The following is a 22,288-nucleotide window of genomic DNA, read 5'->3' as shown; positions in this document are numbered from 1 at the left end:
GATATTATAAAAGTCATATTTAAGAATATTTTGTGAAAGGCTTTTATGTCACTATCTCTTAGACTTTTACTATGATGGACTGGTAAAGCTAATTAACACAAAGGTTTCCTTAACAGAAATGTCATCACTCATATAAAAATGTATACGTTCCTTTAATAGGCTTTGAGCATACAGTTATACATTAAGTCTCAGTTCTAGTTCCAGATGGACTCAAAATTGAACTAAATATAACATGATATCGTAGTTAAACAAACAGAAAAAAAAAAGTTTGTAAATTTAACCATAATATATACTCCATCTCATATATAGAGAATGAACTATTTCCAAATAATTAAACCGCAAAACCAGAGATTTTCCCTCCAATCTTGAGTTGCAGAATCTTCTGTAATTCCTCAGCGCGACAAGGAACTTCAAGAACACCCTTTTGTACAAATCCATATTCATCTTCAGCTTGCTTCAGTAAATTCAAGAATTTTGGATTTGTGAGCCAATGCAGCTCCACTACAAACCTCTTTGGCTCCTCCTCTGGATTTACCGAGAAAACAGCAAAATATCCTTCTTTTACATCATTTGGCACCCCCTCTTCATTATTCGCTCTCGGCGTTTCAACAATTTCATGAGCAGCTTGAAATCTACTGGAATATTTGTGAATTAACTGAAGATGGTTCTTGAGCTTTCCCACAATCATCTTAGTCTTCATCATTTTTGAGCTTATAGTAGAGGTTGAATTTGCTATTTATGACAAGAATTAATATTGATAATTGTATTTGTAGTAGGATATCTTATTTTTTTGCTTTATTCCTAAAAGAGTTTAGGGAGGCAATTTATAGAGATTGCAACTCTGAATCAAGGAGAGGAAGTTTCTAAGATGCTGAGTGGAGGGTCCATATGCAACATATATTGAATATTTTTCTGTCTTCTCTTATAAAAATAAAATAAAGTTTTATTTATAAAATGGAAACGCGGTACCATGATATGATTGTAAGTTTGTAACAGCTAACCTCCGTATTAAATAATTGGTCTCCTCCGTTGTACCTTTGTCCGTACAATACAAGTAATTCTACATATATATTAAGGGGTAGTTTTGATCCCATACCATTTATGCATTGAGATATAAATCAACAACAATTGTTTAATTTTAAGGAAAGTAACAATGAATGGATTTTTATCAGGCGAATAATAATATAAGGATCACGATGAATAATAATGTAGGGAGCGCTAACTTTAAGGGCATTGTTTGTCTTTAAATATTTTTATTGTTAATGCACATATTTTTGTTTCACATTCTAGTCAATATAAAATAATATATAAATTTCAGCATAACTTAATGCACATATTTTGTAATACCACTAATTTTTATATATAATTAAATATATCTAAAAGCATTAAAAACTTCATTGTTCAAATTAAACTGTTTGAATATCCAAATAAAAATAGTGCCATAATAGAATAGAGGGAGTAATCATCACCCTTAAAATGAGTAACAATTGAATTTGTACGCGATTTAAAAAATATATGACTGAACACGAATGATCTATGAACATAAAATAATTAAAGTGAAGAGAAGCAAAACGATCAAACCAAGCGTAATATACAATTAAGCCTAGCTTTTGGGCGAACACTGAAAATTGACCTCGGTCAAGCCCTCGAGACGTGCTCAGTTGCACTTAAATAATTAAGCAGCTGAAGAACGTTATTAACGGTAGCTAGACAACAAAAATAAACTTTTTATTGCTTTGATATGCGTGTCAAATGTGGTTCTAAAATGAAAAAGTCCTCCCCTTTATATAGTAGGGGAGTTTCAATCCTAGTACAAGCCTGATTAAGGTAAAAATTTTCTCTTTCCCGGAAATGTTGATTGCAATTGAGATAGGGCAGGATTCGTGCCGCAATATCTGCTCGGACCCGATGTTCAGTCATATCCGGTCCCAGGTGCACCATCCGTCCTCCCCGGGTTCAGAGATGTGGAACCCCTCGGTTTTACTCGATGCCATATCGGATCGTACTTCCTTCTCGTTTCTGTACCGGGGAATCGGGGGTTACTTTATCCCCAATTTTACCCTCACACACTTTCACTATATCCACAATGTAACCCGATTTAATTTGCATGGAATGCATTGGACACAAGGGGAAAAGCCGAAAAGAGTGATTCTGATGTTTCCTATATTACAATTGCTACCCATAGGTGAAAATATAAAAATAAGTTTTAATAAGAAATGAGGCTTTTTTTGCTATGCTACAGTTTTTTCTTTCTATTGGAAATTAACGTAGTGATTTCTTAATTGTTTGCACCTAGTTTACTGGAAACATCTCTACCTGCTTAGGGTAGACGTATAGATTGCATATGCGTTACCTTTTCATATCCTACTTGTGGGCTTATACTGAATTTGTTGTTGTTATTGATGTAGCTTACTACAATCCATACCCTGACCTATTTTGCCACTGTTTCCTTTTGGTCAATTTGTTCTATCAGTTAATTAACATCGTATAGAACTTAAAAATGTGGCATTAACATTTATAAGAAATTGATATGTTTTCATACACTGATATCTGTTAGCCGTGTTGATTTTCTTTCCTGCGTATATTATCTCCTTTTTACAGTATGGTGCAACTTGAAGAAAGTTGAAAATGATTTTATGATATCGAAATAAAACAACTAAATTCCTCGTCGAGAACTCTCTACAACAACAACAACAGCAACAACAAACCCAGTTTGACCCCAACAGGTAGAGCCGTCAAAATGGGTTTGGCCCATGAGGCCAGCCCAACCCAACCCGCTACTTGGGTAGGGCTGGGTTGGAATTTTTTTAACCCATTTAAAACTGAGGCTTATAAGCCCGGCCCAAGTCAGCTTGCTGGCCCTTGAGGCTTTACCGAGGCTGGGCCTGGGCCGGCCCGTGTGCCAAAAATTAATTAAATTCAAATTTAAATATTTTTAAAAAGTAAAAACTAAAAAAATATTAACTATAGTCCTCATTTTCCAACCTTAGATTGCTCATTTACTCTTTCATATAAACAATAATTTATATTTTTGACATGCATATAGTATGACAAGATTAGTTTTTCTTTTGCTTAATTAACAACAAGCTAGGAAAGTTTTAAATGACCAATAATAATTTTTTATTACTTTAAGTGGCCAATAATCACTTTGGTTACTTTAATATGTTATTAATTATTAAATTGCTCTTCAGTATAGAAAAAAGTCAAGTTTTAATACCCAAAGTAAATTGACAACACTAGCAAATTTCATGAATTTTAAAAATTTATGGACTATAATGATGAAATCAACAAATAATGTTAAACCTAAATTAAAAAAACATTAACATATAAACTTATTGAAGCAATTTCCGAACCTAAGGAAAGTGAAAGAAAAGTACAAAAAAAAAAATATTTATGTAACGTTAAAAAAAAAAGAGCTAGAGATATAGAGCATTTGTATTTCAATTACGAAATTCCTTGTCAAATATCAAGATTCTTGTAAACTCTAGATAAACAGAAGTCGTTCATATGATTAAGAGATTATGTCACCAAACAATATCTAGAGATTTGAAAAAATATTTTTTTCTAAAAAAATTGAAGGGCCGGCCCGCTCTAGCCCGCGGCCCTCTTAGGGCTGGGCTAGCCATTTTAAGGCCTATATAGATGGAGGGCCGGCCCGCCCTAGCCCACCAAATTTAAAAGCCCACGAATCTTGGGTTGGGTTGGGCTATCCCGTTTTGACAGCTCTACCAACAGGTGGGGTCTGGGAAGGGTAGTCTGTACCAGGGGCGGATGCACATTATATTAAGTGGTGTCATCCGACACCGCTTCGTCGGAAAATTTTAAACACATTTGTATAATTAATACGCAAATTACTGCATATAAACAGGAATGACACTGCTTAAAAATTCTTTATCCGTAGCCTAAAGGTTAAGCGATTAATGAATTTTAGAGCTCTTTTTGTTTCTAAAAATGGACGTCCTACGGGATCGAACTTCTGATCTCTCCATAGATGAAAAGGATTAGCTAAACCAATAGGCTAAGGCTTGGTTGCTAGGCTAAGGCTTGGTTGTGTGAGCTAAAGCGAAATATATATATATCCTATAGAATCAGTTATTTGTGTCTCTCTTAGTCTCTTTAGCATCGACATCGCTTGCAAAAAATCCTGCGTACGCCCCTGGTCTGTGCGCAGACCTTATCTCTACCTAATGCAGGTAAAGAGGTTGTTTTACTCTCTCTACATTATATTTGCGTATCTTCTAAGGATTTAAGTAATTATATACATAATTGAAGAATTTACGCCGTTTCCCCCCTACAAAATCAGTTTCAATTTTATTTTCAAACTAATATTACAAATAAATCATTTTGTTCCCACTAAGTCTTGGAGTGCGACGGAGAATATATATATTTTCTGATTAGCACTAAGATCTCGACATTGAATCGAGTTTCTTTTCCATTAGCATGAGCCAATACATAATAAAGGAAAAACTAATTAGTACGGGAATGAAACAGAAGGACTAGATCTTGTGAAATTGCATAAAATATTGGACTAGTCTTGTCGTTTATTTCAAACAATTATATCACACAAAACTAATTGAGAATTATTTAACTGACATGATTGTATTCTTTAGAGGTCCTAAACGTTTTAGAGGTCTTATCAGTTTTCATATTAGAAGAATGGAAACTAGAGGCACTCGGAAGAAGTATTTAACTGACATGATTGTATTCTTTGTAGGGAAATGACGATGATAATAATTCAATAATATTATTTGTAAGCATACACACGAATTGGCTTGAGTCGTATTAGGCACTGTTCTAAGAAACTATTTCAGCAATGTAAAATGTTTTCCCAGGATTAAACAAGCCCATTTCTATTTATTTAGAGGATACAGGAATCAACAAAATTAAATAATAAATCCAGCAAGTTAGGAATGAGGAAATAAACACAGGTTATAAAAGTAATTGGAACACACAAAAGGCTACACGTAATTGAAAAAAGAGAAGGTTTGTAGTGATGATTACTAATCATTAGCAATCATGAGAGAGCAAAGTATTTGTTAGTGTTTTCCGATGGTATAGGAAGTGGGTATTTATAGCTGTAGAATTGTGTAAGAAGATGACAAGTGTTCCTCTAGTTGTCAAAAACATTCCATGCAAAGAGACAAGTGTTATGTCTCCTCTACCACTTGTTTATGGCTTTGCCATTTGGCCATATATTTTCATGCAAAAGGCCACATGGTTATTTAGAATTTTTAAAATACTCCCACAATCCCCACATATTTTCAAAATTTACAGGAGACGGATAAAGGAATGGAAGAATAGACTTACTGGATTTGCATCACTGTACCGTTCTAAAGTAGAAGGAAATCTACTATATAGAATACCATAATTCATGGTTCCTCTCAAATATTTCATTAGTCTATCTAATCCAGTCCAATGCTCTCTGTTGTGATTATGAGTATATCACTCAGTCTACACACGACATAGGCTATATCAGACCTTGTAAAATTCATTGTATGCATTAGACTCCCAATAACCTGAGCATATTTAGACTAAGCAACTGAGTCACCATTATTCTTTTTCAACTGAGAGTTAGCATCAAAAGGAGTGTTCACAAATGTGACATTAAAATATTCAAACTTCTTAAGAAGTCTCTCAACATAATGTTCTTGAGACAACATTATTCCATCTTCACTCCTTATAACTTTAACTCCCAATATTATATTTACTTCACTCAGATCTTTCATATCAAAATTAGCAGACATAAATAATTTAGCACTTTGCACAATATTTAAACTTGTACCAAATATAAGCATGTCATCAACATATAGACATATTATCACATAATCATTGTCTACCACTTCTGTATAAACACATTTATCCATCTCAACTGAAGAAAAATCGTCTCTCAATAAGACTTGTTCAAATTTCTCATACCATTGCTTAGGAGCTTGTTTAAGGCCATAAAGAGATTTAATTAATTTATAAACTTTATTTTCTTGTCCAGGAATGGCACCGCCTTCAGGTTGAACCATATAAATCTCTTCTTGTAAGTCACCATTTAGAAAAGCAGTTTTCACATCCATATGGTGGATAAAAAGCTAACGGATTGAAGTTAAGGCAATTAAAACTCGAATAGAAGAAATTCTAGTCACTAGTGCAAATGTATCAAAATAATCTATATTTTGTTTTTGAGAAAATCCTTTTGCTACTAACCGAGCTTTATATTTATCTAAAGATTCATCAAGATTAAATTTATTTTTGAAAATCCATTTACAACCAATAGGTTTTGCACCAGGAGGTAAGTCGGTTAAAATCCATATATTATTTTTCATAATAGAATCAATTTTAACTTTTATTGCCTATTTTCAATATTTAGCATCTGAAGAAGATATAGCTTCAAAATAATTTGATGGTTCATTATCGACAAGAAAAGTTTGAAAATCATTTCCATAAGAAAAATATTCTTTCCTAGGCCTTTTGCTCCTTCTCAGTTTCTCATTAGAGGTATTTTCATTATCTGTTTCAACAGGTGTATGAGAAATTTTATCAGTTAATGGATAATATATATATATATAGAACTCAGCATTCTTTGTCTCAATTATAGTATTGCAATCAAGCACATCACTTTTTAAAACAAGAAATCTATATGCAGCACTATGTTCAGCATATCCAATTAGCATGCAATCAACAGTTTTAGAACCTATTTTTCTCTTTTTAGGTTCAGGCAAAAGAACTTTAGCAAGGCACCCCCACACTTTTAAATATTTCAAATTAGGTTTATAACCCTTCCATAATTCATAAGGAGTTTTGTCGGTTTTTCTATGCGGTATTCTATTTTTAAGTGACATGCAGATAAAATAGCTTCACCCCACAAATTATCAGGAGCATTAGAACTAACTAACATAGAGTTCATCATCTCTTTCAATGTTCTATTTTTTCTTTCAGCTACTCCATTTGACTCAGATGAATAAGGCGGAGTTACTTCATGAATAATTCCATTATTTTCACAAAATTCATTTAAAGATAAATATTCTCCACCTCTATCTGATCTAATTCTCTTGATTTTTCTACTAAGTTGATTTTCAACCTCAGTTTTATAAGAAATAAAAGCATTAAATGCATCATCTTTATTTCTAAGCAAATACAACTTAGTATATCTAGAAAAATCATCAATAAAAGTCACATAATATCTTTTACCACCTCTAGTCATAGTCTGCTTTAAATCGCCTAAATCAGTGTGAATTAAAGATAATAATTCAGTTTCTCTATACACAGAAAAATAAGTCTTTCTTGTACTTTTAGCTTCAACACATATTTCACACTTATTAATATTACTTGAGTCTAAACCAGATATTAATCCTAGTGACTACATTTTCTTTATATACGCGACATTAACATGTTCTAGTCTAGCATGCCACAAAGAAATTGACTCAACCATATAAGCAGAAGAAGATGTATTTTTATTGTTAGTATCAGAAATATTAAGCACAAATAACCCATGGTTACAATATCCATTGCCCACAAAAATTTCACTTTTGGTCAATACGACCTCATTATTTTCAAATGTGAAACCTTTACTCCAACTTTTCCTAATAACCCCACAGAAACCAAATTGGTTTGGATATTAGGAACATGCAATACATCACTCAATGCTAGAGTTTTACCAAATGTGAGTTTGAGAAGAATTTTTCCTTTTCCAAGAACGCGAGCTGTTCTTGAGTCACCAAGATAAATAAATTTTTCTCCTTCCTCAATTTGGGTGTAAGATAAAAATTTATTTTTGTTTGCACAAATGTGCCTAGTAGCACCAGAGTCTATCACCCAATCTCTCACATTGGCCACATTATTTATTTGGGAAATGACCGCAACAATTATATCATCCTCTTTAGTCAAATTTAATTTTGACTTAGCGAGATTATCATTTATCCCAACTCTTCTCTTGTATTGAGGTGCATTTTTCTTGAAGGTTTTAATATTATCATTGGATATGTAACCATGTCTATTCACATACCTGTGTTTGGACATTAGTGTCTGCCAAAGTTGTAGATGCAATAACGTATTTGCAATATCATGGATATCTGGTAGGACAACTGGAACAGTAGTAGTAAAGACAACACCAAAATTGGTAGCACCATCAAAATTTTTTGTAGTAGTATTACTTGCCATAGTTTCTTATATTATAGGGAAATGACGATGATAATAATTCAATAATATTATTTGTAAGCATACATACGAATTGGCTTGAGTCGTGCTAGGCACTGTCCTAAAAAACTATTTCAGCAATGTGAAATATTTTCCCATGATTAAACAAGCCCATCTCTATTTATTTAGAGGATACATGAATCAACAAAGTTAAATAATAAATCCAGCAAGTTAGGAATGAGGAAATAAACACAGGTTATAAAAGAAATTGGAACACACAAAAGGCTACACGTAATTGAAAAAAGAGAAGGTTTGTAGTGATGATTACTAATCATTAGCAATCATGAGAGAGCAAAGTATTTGTTGGTGTTTTCGGCTGGTATAGGAAATGGGTATTTATAGTTGTAGAATTATGTAAGAAGATGACAAGTGTTAATCTACTTGTCAAAAACATTTCATGCAAAGAGACAAGTGTTATGTCTCCTCTATCACTTGTTTATGGCTTTGCCATTTGGCCATATATTTTCATGCAAAAGGCCACATGGTTATTTATTATTTTTAAAAAGTACTCCCACATTCTTTAGAAGTCTGAAACATTTTAGAGGTCTCATCAGTTTTCATATTAGAAGAATGAAAAATAGAGGCAGGTCGAAGAAGTACTGGGGAGAGCTGATTGGCCCTAAATGGCCTAAGGAGAGGTAGAGGTTGTTATTAAACTGTATTTCTAAAATAATTCTGGAAATATAAATGAACATAAACAGACATGAACATAAATAGAAGTGAACAACGAAATAACAGAAAACCGATTCGAGCCCATTGAATTCACAGTGTTTCCTTAAGGAATTTAATCCCCTCATTGTAACCAAGGTTATGGATTATTTCCTCCCAGGATAGAACGAATTACACATTGGTGTAGTGGTACTTCAAACCCCAGTATTTCAGCGAACACAAAGTTCGGTAGCAAATCACACTTACTATTGCTTTGTCTGATGCTAAAAGTATGCAAAAAAAGGAGGAGAAACTCAGAAAATCATAGTGAAATTCTGAGCAGAATAGTGTTGTATTTATAGCCAAAGTTGGGCTGAAATCTGAAGAGGTGCAACTCTTCAGAATGGCTGTTTCTGCAAGAAGGCTACATCATAAATGCCATTACATAAATGGCTATTTACTCAACAATAAAGAGAGAAAATAAAGAGGGAAAATTGAAGAGGGTAGTTAATTTTCTGTTACTAAAATAAAAAACCGGATTGGATTTAATATTAATATTTAATATTAATATTCTGTTATTAAAATAAATATTTAATAACATTTCTGTTAATATTTTACTACTAACAAATAAATTTGGTCCAAAAGGTTAATTAATCAATCGATCATTTGACCAAATCAGAATCCGAATCCGAAGCCGAGCCGAGCGAGCGACGACGACGACGACACGAGGCTTGCCTTCTTCTCAACTCTTTAAGAGCTAGAAGAAGAGCAATTGCTTATATACCCATAAAAAATCTCTTTCTCTTCCAATATGGGACAATGTCCATTTACCAAGGGGAAACTTAAAATTTCACTCAAAATTTTCATTTCCCTCCATTTTCCATTCACAATCTTTTAAGTATTTAATATATTAATTGAATACATAAAAAAAAATCCAACAATCCCCCACATGAATGGGAAATGACTATATCACGGAAGTATGCATGAAAAATTGTGTGATTCGTAAGTAAGGATTAATTGCATCTGGATAGTAGGTTTCCCTTTGAACTTTCCGTAGTGAACTTATGTCGGATATACTCGATCAATCGGTAGATTTGATATCTTTGAACCGTCGAACTTTAGTGTATACCTAGACAACCACAAGTCACACAACCAACTCTTAACCGTCTTTGGTTCTCATTGTTGTGTTCGTTTCATCCATGAACACCGCCTGGTTTCATAAGTGCGTAGAGAACTGGCCTTACAAAGTTCTCCTTGAAGCGGCTAACACTTCACACTTACATAGGTGATTCCTAAACGTGTCATCCTATAGATACACTATTTGATATACCCCGTATCAAAATTAGAAATCATTAAAAAACCTTAATACTTTATCCTTGGTACTGAACATTGTCTCATCACGAGAATGGACCAAAGGTTTAGTTGACAATGTTGAACCGTCATTAATGACTTTGTTTGATCTCCTTTAACCTAGATCTTGGGATCTCCAGTCTTCTAGGTAGAGTTACCGCCATTATGACTTGTTCTCGGCCACAGTCCCATTCCCCTTGATGACTTCTCAACTACCTTTCTAGTTAGGCATTTTGTAAGTGGATCCGACATATTATCACTTGACTTTACATAGTCAATCGTGATAAATCCTCTAGAGAGTAATTGTCTAATGGTTTTATGTCTTCGTCATATATGACGAGATTTACCGTTATACATAACGCTCCCAGCCCTTCCAATTACCGCTTGACTATCGCAATGTATGCATATTGGTGCCAACAGTTTGGGCCAAAATGAATATCTTCCAAGAAATTTCGGAGTCATTCAGCTTCTTCACCGGCTTTATCCAAGGCTATGAACTCAGCCTCCATTGTAGAGCGGACAATAAAAGTTTGTTTGGATGACTTCCAAAATACCGCTCCTCCACCAATAGTGAATACATATCCAATTGTGGACATAGAATCTGTCATGACCCCAAACCCGGTCGTGATGGCGCCCAACACACTGCTAGGCAAGCCCGACCATTCAACAACATTATCCCAAATTTTTAATCAGATTATACATAAATGACACAGGGAATTACTAAGTCATTACTTTCAAGTTTATAAATAATAATAAAATCTGCGGAAGTTCAATTAAAATACCACACCATAGCCCAATAGAATCCGGTGTCACAAATATGAGCCTCTAATACAGAATATCCACTTATTACAAGTCTGTCTAGGAAAAATGCGGAATAAAAGATAGAGATAAAGGGGAGAGATCAAGGCTGCGAACACCATGCAACTACCTCAATACTCCCGGATACTGCTGCTCAGCTAACAAACCCTCACTCAGCCTGGGGTGTACCTGGATCTGCACGCAAGGTACAGGGAGTAATGTGAGTACTCTGACCCAGTGAGTAATAAACATAAATAAAGGCCGGGAATAAGAAATCGTGGAAAAATACAAAGTAAACTATGACTGGCAGTTTAGAACATCAAAAGTGAAACAACAACTCAATGAAATCAGAGTACAGATACGAAGGCAGGTATAACAGATAAAGAACAATGCATGAGATGTAATGCAATGCATATGACGGTATACTCCGGTACCCACTACGGCGTACAGCCCGAGCCATCCATTTATTTATCGTCGACGGCGCTCACTGGGGGTATGTACAGACTCAGAAGGGGCTCCTACTGTCCAAGCGTAATATCAAGTCATCTCGTGGCATCAAATCTAGGCCCTCAGCCTCATATCAATCTCAGTATAATCAACCAGGCTCTTGGCCTCAATATCAATGTACTCAACCAGGCTCTCGGCCTCAATATCAATGTAATACTGCTGCGGCGCGTAACCCGATCCATGCTCAGTCCAGAAACCATCATAAGCCCCTTGGGCATTTGTAAAATAGTAGTTCTCAGCCCGAAATATCATTTAGAAATATCATTTAAGCTTTTAAATCTTAGAAAGATGGTTGAGTTTGCAAAACAATATTTAAAACCTTGGACTGAGGTCAAATGATATGCAAAATATGCGAAAGCAGTGATATCAATCCCTGAAGGATTCAAATAATTGGCAAGAAGCCCAAATGTAACAATTAAATCTAAGTAAGGATGATTCTCAATTTAGTTCAAGTAGAAAACACGGTACAAACATCTCTCGGGACGGACCAAGTCACAATCCCCAATGGTGCTCTACCCCACGCTCGTTATCCGGCGTGCAAGTCGCCTCAATATAGCGTTACGATGTGAAATTCAGGGGTTTCAAACCCTCAAGACATCATTTACATCAATTAATCACCTCAAATCGGCTATTTCTTTAATTTGCGACGCCTTTGCCCATCGAATTGGCCTCCACGTGCGTCGAATCTGCCCAAAATCGCAACGAATATGTCACATAATGCTAAAGAGACAATACCCAATCGAAAGCACTCGAAAAATATCAAAATTCATGAATTTGGCAATGCCCGAGCCCCGGGCCCACGTCTCGAAAAATCAGAAAATTGACATCACCGGATTCCTTATCTCGCCACGAGTCTATATATATCAAATTTACCAAAATCGGAGTCCAAATGACCCCTCAAATCCAAATTTGAAATATTAAAACTCAAGCCCTAGTTCTTCCTCTTTCGCTAAATTTCTATGGATTCCAAGATCAATTTCACAATAAAAACGTTTTTTTAGTTCATAGGACTTACCTCCAATCACTTCCTGTCGAAACCCCCTTCAATCCCCGTCCAAAAGCTCTCAAGGTTGCTCAAAAATGGAGGAAATGGGACTTGGATCGCGGGTGAAATGTTTATTAAAATCACTGCCCAGAATTTTTCGGAAGTACTGTTCACCCGCGCGGTTACTGTTCACGCTGCTAAAAAAAATACAGCAGCAGCCAAAGAAATTGCAGCAGTTTTCTTTTTACTAAAATGGCTCTAACTCCATCATACGAACTCGGAATTTGATGATTCTTGTTCCTATGAGTCACAAATAATGATACGAACATAGTCCTTTAATCAAAACTCAATTCGGAGCTTGTTTGCTCAGTGCGATATCCATTTTGCTCGTTAAACAATTAACTCATGTTTCGTGTCAAAAACCCAATCGCGACTTGATGAAATTAGACCAAACTTTCTATATCACTCCTATAATTCATTATCAAAATTCTGGAAGTCTCAAAATCAAATTTCAATCTCTAGAACTAAAAATGGACCTTTGGATCATTACATGCTTATGCTCAAACGACAAAAATCTTCCAAAAACTCTTCCAAAACTTATCCGAGCCTCATCGGACCCCGACCAAACATGCCAACATAATTCATAACATTATTCAAACCTCTTCCAATCATCAAAACACCTCAAACAACATCAAATTACCCAACACTCATCGAATTTAAGCCTAATTTTCTAAAAACTTCTGAAATACACTTTCGATCAAAAACCTGACCAAACCATGTCCGAATGACCTGAAATTTTTCACACATATCCCAAATCACCTAACGAAGCTATAGAAACTCTCGGAGTTCCATTCCGACTCTCGGATCAAAATCTCACCTATCAACCGGAATTCGCCAAAATACTAACTTCGCCAATTCAAGCCTAATTCTACACCGGACCTCCAAAATTACTTCCAATCACACTCCTAAGTCACAAATCATCCCCCGAAGCTAACCGAATCATCGGAATTCACATCCGAGCCCTCTAACTCATAAGTCAACATCAGGTTGACTTTTCCAACTTAAGCCTTCTTAAAAGAGACTAAGTGTCTCATTTCTTATCAAAACCACTCCAAACCAACTCGATCACATAAGATACGGATAATAAAGCATAAAGAAGCTAAGAATGGGAAAAAAAATGGAGCGGTAACCCATGAGACGACGGGCCGGGTCGTCACATCCTCCCCAACTTAAACAAATGCTCGTCCTCGAGCGAGTCAAGAAACATACTTGAAGCCTCAAACAGGTGAGGATATATGCTCCGCATCTCCCGCTCGGTCTCCCAGGTAGCTTCCTCCACGGGCCGACCTCTCCACTGCACTTTTACAGAAGATATATCCTTTGATCTCAATTTTCGAACCTGACAACCCAAAATAGCCACTGGCTCCACATCAAAGGTCAAATCACCATCCAACTGAACCATGCCGAAATCCAAAATATGGGACGGGTCCCCAACATACTTTTGGAGCATAGAAACATGAAATACCGGATGCACACTCGACAAGCCGGGTGGCAAAGCAAGCATATAGGCCACCTCCCCAATCCTCCTAAGTACCTCAAAAGTTACAATGAATCGTGGACTCAACTTTCCTTTCTTTCCAAATCTCATAACACCCTTCATGGGCGAAACCTTCAGCAAGACCTTCTCACCAACCATGTAGGACACATCTCGAACTTTCCGGTCCGAATAACTCTTCTGACGTGACTGCGCTGTACGAAGCCTCTCTTAAATCACCTTCACCTTCTCTAAGGCATCATGAACCAAATCGGTCCCCAATAGCCTAGCCTCTCCGGGCTCGAACCAACCAACTGGAGATCTATACCGCCTCCCATACAAAGCCTCATACGGTGACATCTGAATGCTGGAATGATAGCTGTTGTTGTAGGCAAACTCTGCAAGCGGCAGAAACTCATCCCAAGAACCTCCGAAATCAATCACACAGGCACGCAACATATCCTCTAATATCTGAATTGTACGCTCGGACTGTCCGTCCGTCTGAGGATGAAATGTTGTGCTCACCTCCACCTGGGTACCCAACTCTCGCTGAAAAGTCCCCCAAAACTGGGAAGTAAACTGAGTACCTCTATCTGAGATAATGGAAACTGGAACACCGTCCAATCGCACAATCTCTCGGATAAATATCCCTGCCAACTGCTCCGAAGAATAAGTAGTACACACCGGAATGAATTGCGCGAACTTGGTCAGCCGATCCACAATCACCCAAATAGAATCAAATTTCTTCAAAGTCTGAGGAAGACCACTCACAAAATCCATAGTAACTCTCTCCCACTTCCATTCTGGGATATTCATCCGCTGAAGCAAACCACCCGGTCTCTGATGCTCATATTTCACTTGCTGACAGTTGAGACACCGAGCTCATAACCTACAATATCTTTCTTCATTCTTCTCCACCAATAGTGCTGTCTCAAGTCCGGATACATCTTCGCGGCACCCAGATGAATAGAATACCGCGAGCTGTGGGCCTCCTCTAGAATTAACTCTCTAAGCCCATCTACATTGGGCACACAGATACGGCCCTGCATCCTTAATACGCTATCATCATCTATAGTCACATCCCTAGCATCATCATGCTGAACTCTGTCCTTAAGGACAAACAAATGTGGATCATCATACTGGCGTTATCTGATGCGATCATATAAGGAAGACCGAGAAACCACACAAGCCAACACCCGATTGGGCTCAGAAATGTCCAGTCTCACAAACCGATTAGCCAAGGTTTGAACATCAACTGCAAAGGGCCTCTCCCCAACTGGAATGTACACCAAACTCCCCATACTGACTGCCTTTCGACTCAAGGCATCTGCCACTACATTGGCCTTTCCCGGATGATACAAAATAGTGATGTCATAATCTTTTAGCAACTCAAGCCACATCCGCTGCCTCAAATTAAGGTCTTTTTGCTTAAACAAATGCTGAAGACTGCGATGATCAGTGAATACCTCGCAAGATACGCCATATAAATAGCGCCTCCAAATCTTCAAGGCATGAACTATAGCAGCCAACTCTAAGTCATGAACAGGGTAGTTCTTCTCATGGGGCTTTAACTGACGAGAAGCATAAGCAATAACTCTACCCTCCTGCATCAACACACAGCCAATCCCAAGTCTCGAAGCATCACAATATACAGTATATGAACCTGTAGCTGATGGTAACACCAATGCTGGAGCTGTGGTCAAAACTGTCTTGAGCTTCTGAAAGTTCTCCTCACACTCGTCTGACCATACAAATGGAGCACCTTTCTGAGTCAACTTGGTCAAGGGCGACGCAATGGATGAAAACCCCTGAACAAACCGACGATAATAGCCTGCTAATCCGAGAAAACTGCGGATTTCTGTGGCTGAGGACGGTCTATACCAACTCTGCACTGCTTCTATCTTCTTTGGATCAACTTGAATACCCTCGCTGGACACTATGTGTCCCAAGAATGCCACAGAACTTAGCCAAAATTCACACTTGGAGAATTTTGCATAAATCTTCTCCTCCCTCAATCTCTGCAACACCACACGCAAATGCTTGGCGTGCTCCTCCTGGCTATGCGAGTACACCAGAATGTCATCAATAAATACAATAACAAAAGATTCCAGATAAGGCCGAAATACACTGTTCATCAAATGCGTGAATGCTGTTGGGGCATTGGTCAGCCCGAAAGTCATGACTAGAAACTCATAGTGACTATACCTAGTCCTGAAAGCTGTCTTAAGAATATCCGAGTCCCTGATTTTTAACTGGTGATAGCCCGAACGGAGATCAATTTTTGAAAACACCCTCGCTCCCTGAAACTGATCAAATAAGTCATCAATGCGAGGCAAAGGATACTTGTTCTTCACTGTTACCTTATTTAACTGCCTGTAGTCAATGCACATTCTCATTGTGCCATCTTTCTTCTTCACAAACAGAACTGGCGCACCCCACGGTGACACACTAGGCCGAATGAACCCCTTGTCTAGGAGCTCCTAAAGCAGCTCCTTCAATTCTTTCAACTCTGCTGGTGCCATACGATATGGCAGAATAGAAATGAGCTGGGTGCCGGCACCACGTCAATGCCAAAATCGATATCCCTGTCCGGCGGCATGCCCGGCAGGTCTGCAGGAAATACATCCGGAAAATCTCTCACAACTGGGACAGAATCAATACTAGGAGTCTCAGCTCCAACATCTCACACAAAAGCTAGATATGATAGACAGCCCTTCTCAACCATACGTTGGGCTTTCAAGAAGGAAACCACTCTACTAGGAACGTAATCAGTCATACCATGCCACTCGATCCTCGGAACACCCGGAATAGCCAAAGTAATTGTCTTAGCATGACAGTCTAGAATAACATGACACGAAGATAACCAATCCATGCCCAATATAACATCAAAATCCACCATGCTCAATAGCAATAGATCAACTCGGGTCTCCAAACCCTCAATAATCACAACACATGACCGGTACACACAGTCCACAGCAACAGTATCGCCCACCGGGGTAGATACAAGAACAGAAAAAGAAAGAAACTCCAGGGGCGTACCCAAATAATGAGAAAAATATGAGGATACATAAGAATAGGTGGAACCGGGATCGAATAATACAAAGGCATCTCTGTGGCAGACTGGAACAATTCCTATAATGACATCATCTGAAGCAATAGCATATGTCCTTCTTGGAATAGCATAAAAACGGCCCGACCACCGCCTGATCGACCTTAAATCTCCGTAAGCTATAACTGACTCACCAACACGCCTCAAACTGGAACCAATATAGCACATAACCGTGCAATCAACTTAATTAATAGCAAACTCCCCAACTTGGCTCAAAGCCATAGATCAAAACGCACTCAATAATTCACAACGCATATACTCTATTGCTGCCGTAATACCATAGTGAGATTAAACTCACTCCTTCATAAGCTTGTGGAAACACGAATCATCTGGAATTTTAACTCTTCTGCAATTCTTGCATTCACTCACACAACTGTTAAGCCCACTCTTTAGGTGGCCCAATTTAGATTTCAATGCATATTCTTCACTTGTAAATGAGATCTTCTAATAGACAACATATGGATCACACCACCTTAGAACACTCCTCCGGAGATAACCCACCTACTTCACCTCCAATTAAAATTTTTGTATACCTTCCACGGTCATACACATTACACAATCACTTAATCTTCCTAAGTCTAAGCTCATACCGTAACATGAAATTTACTTCACTCCAAATAGGAGACATGAAAAGATTCTCCACGCGCCCATAACTCGGGGCTACACATCTAATCACAATGAAAATCAAACACTTAATAGTTCATCTATCATCCTGTCGCCCTTCCTCGTCACTTCCAAGTCATATAGATACATCTCGCAGTACTAACATACTCCTTACGTAGCTATCCAACCATCATTCCCACTAATAGGGACAATACCAGACATATAAGTTCAAAACACTTGCTCGCACAATTAGCACCTCGGTGCTCAAGCCATAGGCAAAGATCCGTCCTCGAGTCCCTCAGACTAGCCCAACATCAACTCACAGAGGTCACATCTCTCCCTTCGATCAGGGAATCACAAGCCATCAAGGCACATCTAATACTGAGCGCGTTCGTGCATACGAACACGTGGAAGGAATTGTAAAAGTTACTTTTTCAAGCTGAATCAAAGACGCACGATAAGAATTCATGAATATGAAGTTTTTCCTAAAGGTTCTGCAGCCTCTCGAGGATAAATACAGACGTCTCCGTACCGATCCGCGAGACTCTACTAAACTGGCTCATGACTTGCGAGACCAAGTAACCTAGGCTATGATACCAACTTGTCATGACCCCAAACCCGGTCGTGATGGCGCCGAACACACTGCTAGGCAAGCCCGACCATTCAACAACATTATCCCAAAATTTAATCAGATTATACATAAATGACACAGAGAATTTACTAAGTCATTACATTCAAGTGTATAATTAATAATAAAATCTGCGGAAGTTCAATTAAAATACCACACCATAGCCCAATAGAATCTGGTGTCACGAATATGAGCCTCTAATACAGAATATCCACCTATTACAAGTCTGTCTAGGAAAAATGCGGAATAAAAGATAGAGATAGAGGGGAGAGATCAAGGCTGCGAACGCCATGCAGCTACCTCAATACTCCCGGATACTGCTGCTCAGCTAACAAATCCTCACTCAGCCTGTGGTGTACCTGGATCTGCAAAAATCCTCTAAAAACTCTTACAAAACTTATCCGAGCCTCATGGGACCCCGACCAAACATGCCAACATAATTCATAATATCATTCAAACCTCTTCCAATCATCAAAACACCTCAAACAACATCAAATTACCCAAAACTCATCGAATTCAAGCCTAATTTTCTAAAAACTTCCGAAATACACTTTCGATCAAAAACACAACCAAACCACGTTCGAATGACCTAAAATTTTACACACATATCCCAAATCACCTAACGAAGCTACTGCAACTCTCGGAATTCCATTCCGACTCTTGGATCAAAATCTTACCTATCAACCGGAATTCGCCAAAATACTAACTTCGCCAATTCAAGCCTAATTCTACACCGGACCTCCAAAATTACTTCCGATCACACTCCTAAGTCACAAATCATCCCCCGAAGCTAACCGAATCATCGGAATTCACATCTGAGCCCTCTAACTCATAAGTCAACATCGGGTTGACTTTTCCAACTTAAGCCTTCTTAAAAAAGACTAAGTGTCTCATTTCTTATCAAAACCACTCCAAACCAACTCGATCACATAAGATACGGATAATAAAGCATAAAGAAGATGAGATTGGGAAAAAAATGGAGCGGTAACTCATGAGACGACGGGCCGGGTCATCACAAATCAGTTGAACCGGTGATCCAATTAAAATCAAAGAATCCCTCTATCACTGCAGGATATTTACTGTAGTGCAAAGCAAAGCCCTGGGTATGTTCTAAATATCCCAAAACTCGTTTCATTACCATCCAATGAGATTGGCCTAGATTGCTCATATATCGACTCAATTTACTTATAACACAAGCTATATCTGGTCGTGTACAATTCATGATGTACATTAAGCAATCCAACACACGAGCATAATCCAATTGTGATATGCTTTGGCCTTTGTTCTTTACTAATGCAAGATTCACGTCAATTGGAGTCTTTGCAACTTTAATTCCCAAGTGCTTGAATTTTTCAAGTACTGTATTAATATAATGAGATTGTGACAATGCCAGACCTTGAGAAGTCTTATGGATCTTAATTCCCAGAATTAAATCAGCAACTCCCAAGTCTTTCATATCAAACTTGCTAGTTAGCATACACTTAGTAACATTTATGTTGGCAATATCATTACTCATTATGAGCATATCATCCACATATAAGCAAACAATGACTATGTGATTTGGAACATTTTTAATGTACACACATTTATCACATTCATTTTTCTTAAATCTATTTGACAACATTGTTTGGTCAAATTTCACATGCCATTGTTAGGGTGCTTTTTTTAATCCGTAAAGGGACTTAACAAGTCTACAGACCTTCTTTTCTTTACCTGGAACCACAAACCCTTCAGATTGTTCCATGTAGATTTCTTCCTCCAACTCTCCATTTAAGAAGGTCGTCTTTACATCCATTTGATGAATTTCAAGACCATAAACTATAGCTAACACTACAAATGTTCGTATGGACGTAATTCTTGTAACTTGAGAGTATGTATCAAAATAGTCAAGACTTTTCTCGTTATCTATACCCTTTGACCACAAGTCTTGCCTTATATTTGTCAATAGTGCCATCATCTTTTATTTTCCTCTTAAAGATCCGTTTAGAACCCAATGGTTTATTTCCAGGAGAAAGATCAACCAATTCCCATATATAGTTGTTCAATATGGATTCTATTTCACTATTTATTGCCTCTTTCCATAACAATGATTCCGAAGAAGACATAACTTCTTTAAATGTTTGAGGCTCATTTTCCAATAAAAAAGTCACAAAATCTAGTCCAAATGAAGTAGACGTTCTTTGACGTTTACTACGTCTTGGATCCTCCTAGTTAAGTGTACTTTCATTTGTTTCTTCCCGAGGTCGTTTAGATCCTTCACCAATTGACTCACATTCCTTTCTATACGGATATATATTTTCAAAGAACTCAACATTATCTGATTCTATAACTATATTATTATGAATGTCGGGATTTTTGATTTATGAACCAGAAATCGATATTACTATTAGTCGCATATCCTATGAAAATATAATCAACGGTTTTCGGTCCTATTTTTACCCTTTTGGGTTTAGGAACTTGCACTTTTGCCAAACACCCTCATACTTTAAAATAATTCAAGTTGGCTTCCTTCCTTTCCATTTTTCATATGGAATGGATTGTATTTTTCTATGGGGTACTTGATTTAGTATATATCCGGCTAGCCGTAAGAATGGCTTCCCCCCACAAGTTATGTGGAAAACAAGAACTTATCAATAATGCGTTCATCATCTCCTTTAATGAACGATTCTTTCTTTTTGCAATCCCATTGGATTGGGGCGTGTAAGGGGCCGTTGTTTGATAAATAATTCCATATTCTAGACATATTTGTTCAAAAGGAGATTCATATTCACCACCCCTATCACATTTTATCATTTTGATTTTCTTGTTAAGTTGCGTTTCAACTTCATTTTTGTAATGCTTGAATGCGTCTATTGCTTCATCTTTACTATTAAGTAAGTAAACATAGCAATATCGAGTATTATCGTCAATAAAAGTTATGAAATACTTCTTTCCACCGCGAGATGGTATTGACTTCATGTCACAAATATCTGTGTGAATTAAGTCTAAAGGATTTGAATTCCTTTCAACTGACTTATAAAGATGTTTAACATACTTAGATTCCACACATACTTGACATTTGATTTGTCACATTCAAACTTAGGCAATACTTCCAAATTAATCATTTTCTGCAAGGTTTTATAATTAACATGACCCAAACGTATATGCCATAATTCATTTGACTTAAGTAAGTAAGACAAAGCTGAAATTTTATTATTATTTTCAACAACCATTACATTCAGCTTGAAAAGGCCTTCAGTGAGGTAACCTTTTCCTACAAACATTTCATTCTTACTTATTACAACTTTATCAGAAACAAAAACACATTTGAAACCATTCTTAACAAGAAGTCCAGTAGAGGCTAAATTCTTCCTAATCTCGGGAACATAAAGGACGTTATTCAAAGTTACCACTTTGCCGGAAGTCATTTTGAGAAATATCTTCCCACATCCTTCAATCTTGGCCTTTGCAGCATTTCCCATAGAAATCGTCTCATTGGGTCCAACAGGATCATAAGTAGAAAAGCTTCTCTAATAGTACAAACATAGTGAGTGGCTCCAGAATCAATCCACCACTCTTTAGGATTGCCCACCAGGTTGCATTCGGAAAGCATGACACATAATTCATCAACATCATCATGCTTTTCAACTATGTTTGCTTGACCCTTCTTCTTGTCTTTCTTCATAGCATGACACTTTGTAGATTTGTGTCCGGTTTTTCCACAGTTGTAGCAGTTTCCACTGAACCGCTTCTTGCTTGGGTTGTATTTCGGTCTAGAAACCTTCTTCCTCTTTTTGTTCTCTTCAACAATATTTTCTCCCATTATTGTTGAGTTTCCACGGCCTCTCTTTTCAGCAGCATTGTTGTCCTCTTCGATTCTCAACCGAACAATGAGATCTTCAAGGGTCATCTTCTTGCGTTTGTGTTTCAAGTAGTTTTTGAAGTCCTTCCACAAAGGAGGAA

General features: G+C 37.3%; 1 protein-coding gene across 1 annotated transcript; it reads right to left on the bottom strand.

Moving 5' to 3' along the window:
- Window positions 1–331: 331 nt before the first annotated feature.
- LOC107766027 (auxin-responsive protein SAUR32-like) lies at window positions 332–703 on the bottom strand. The gene has a single exon (XM_016584735.1). The coding sequence runs from the start codon at window positions 701–703 to the stop codon at window positions 332–334; it is 372 nt and encodes a 123-aa protein (XP_016440221.1).
- Between the last annotated feature and the right edge of the window lie 21,585 nt (window positions 704–22,288).

This window comes from Nicotiana tabacum, chromosome 5 (assembly GCF_000715075.1).
Source record: "Nicotiana tabacum cultivar K326 chromosome 5, ASM71507v2, whole genome shotgun sequence".
NCBI classification, from domain to species: Eukaryota; Viridiplantae; Streptophyta; class Magnoliopsida; order Solanales; family Solanaceae; genus Nicotiana; species Nicotiana tabacum.
The sequence above is the reverse complement of the archived record's forward strand: the minus strand, read 5'-3'. Positions and strand labels throughout refer to the sequence as shown.

What these genes read in the sequence shown, in the direction of transcription:
- LOC107766027 (XM_016584735.1), bottom strand. Translation starts at nt 703, where the DNA reads ATGATGAAGACTAAGATGATTGTGGGAAAGCTCAAGAACCATCTTCAG.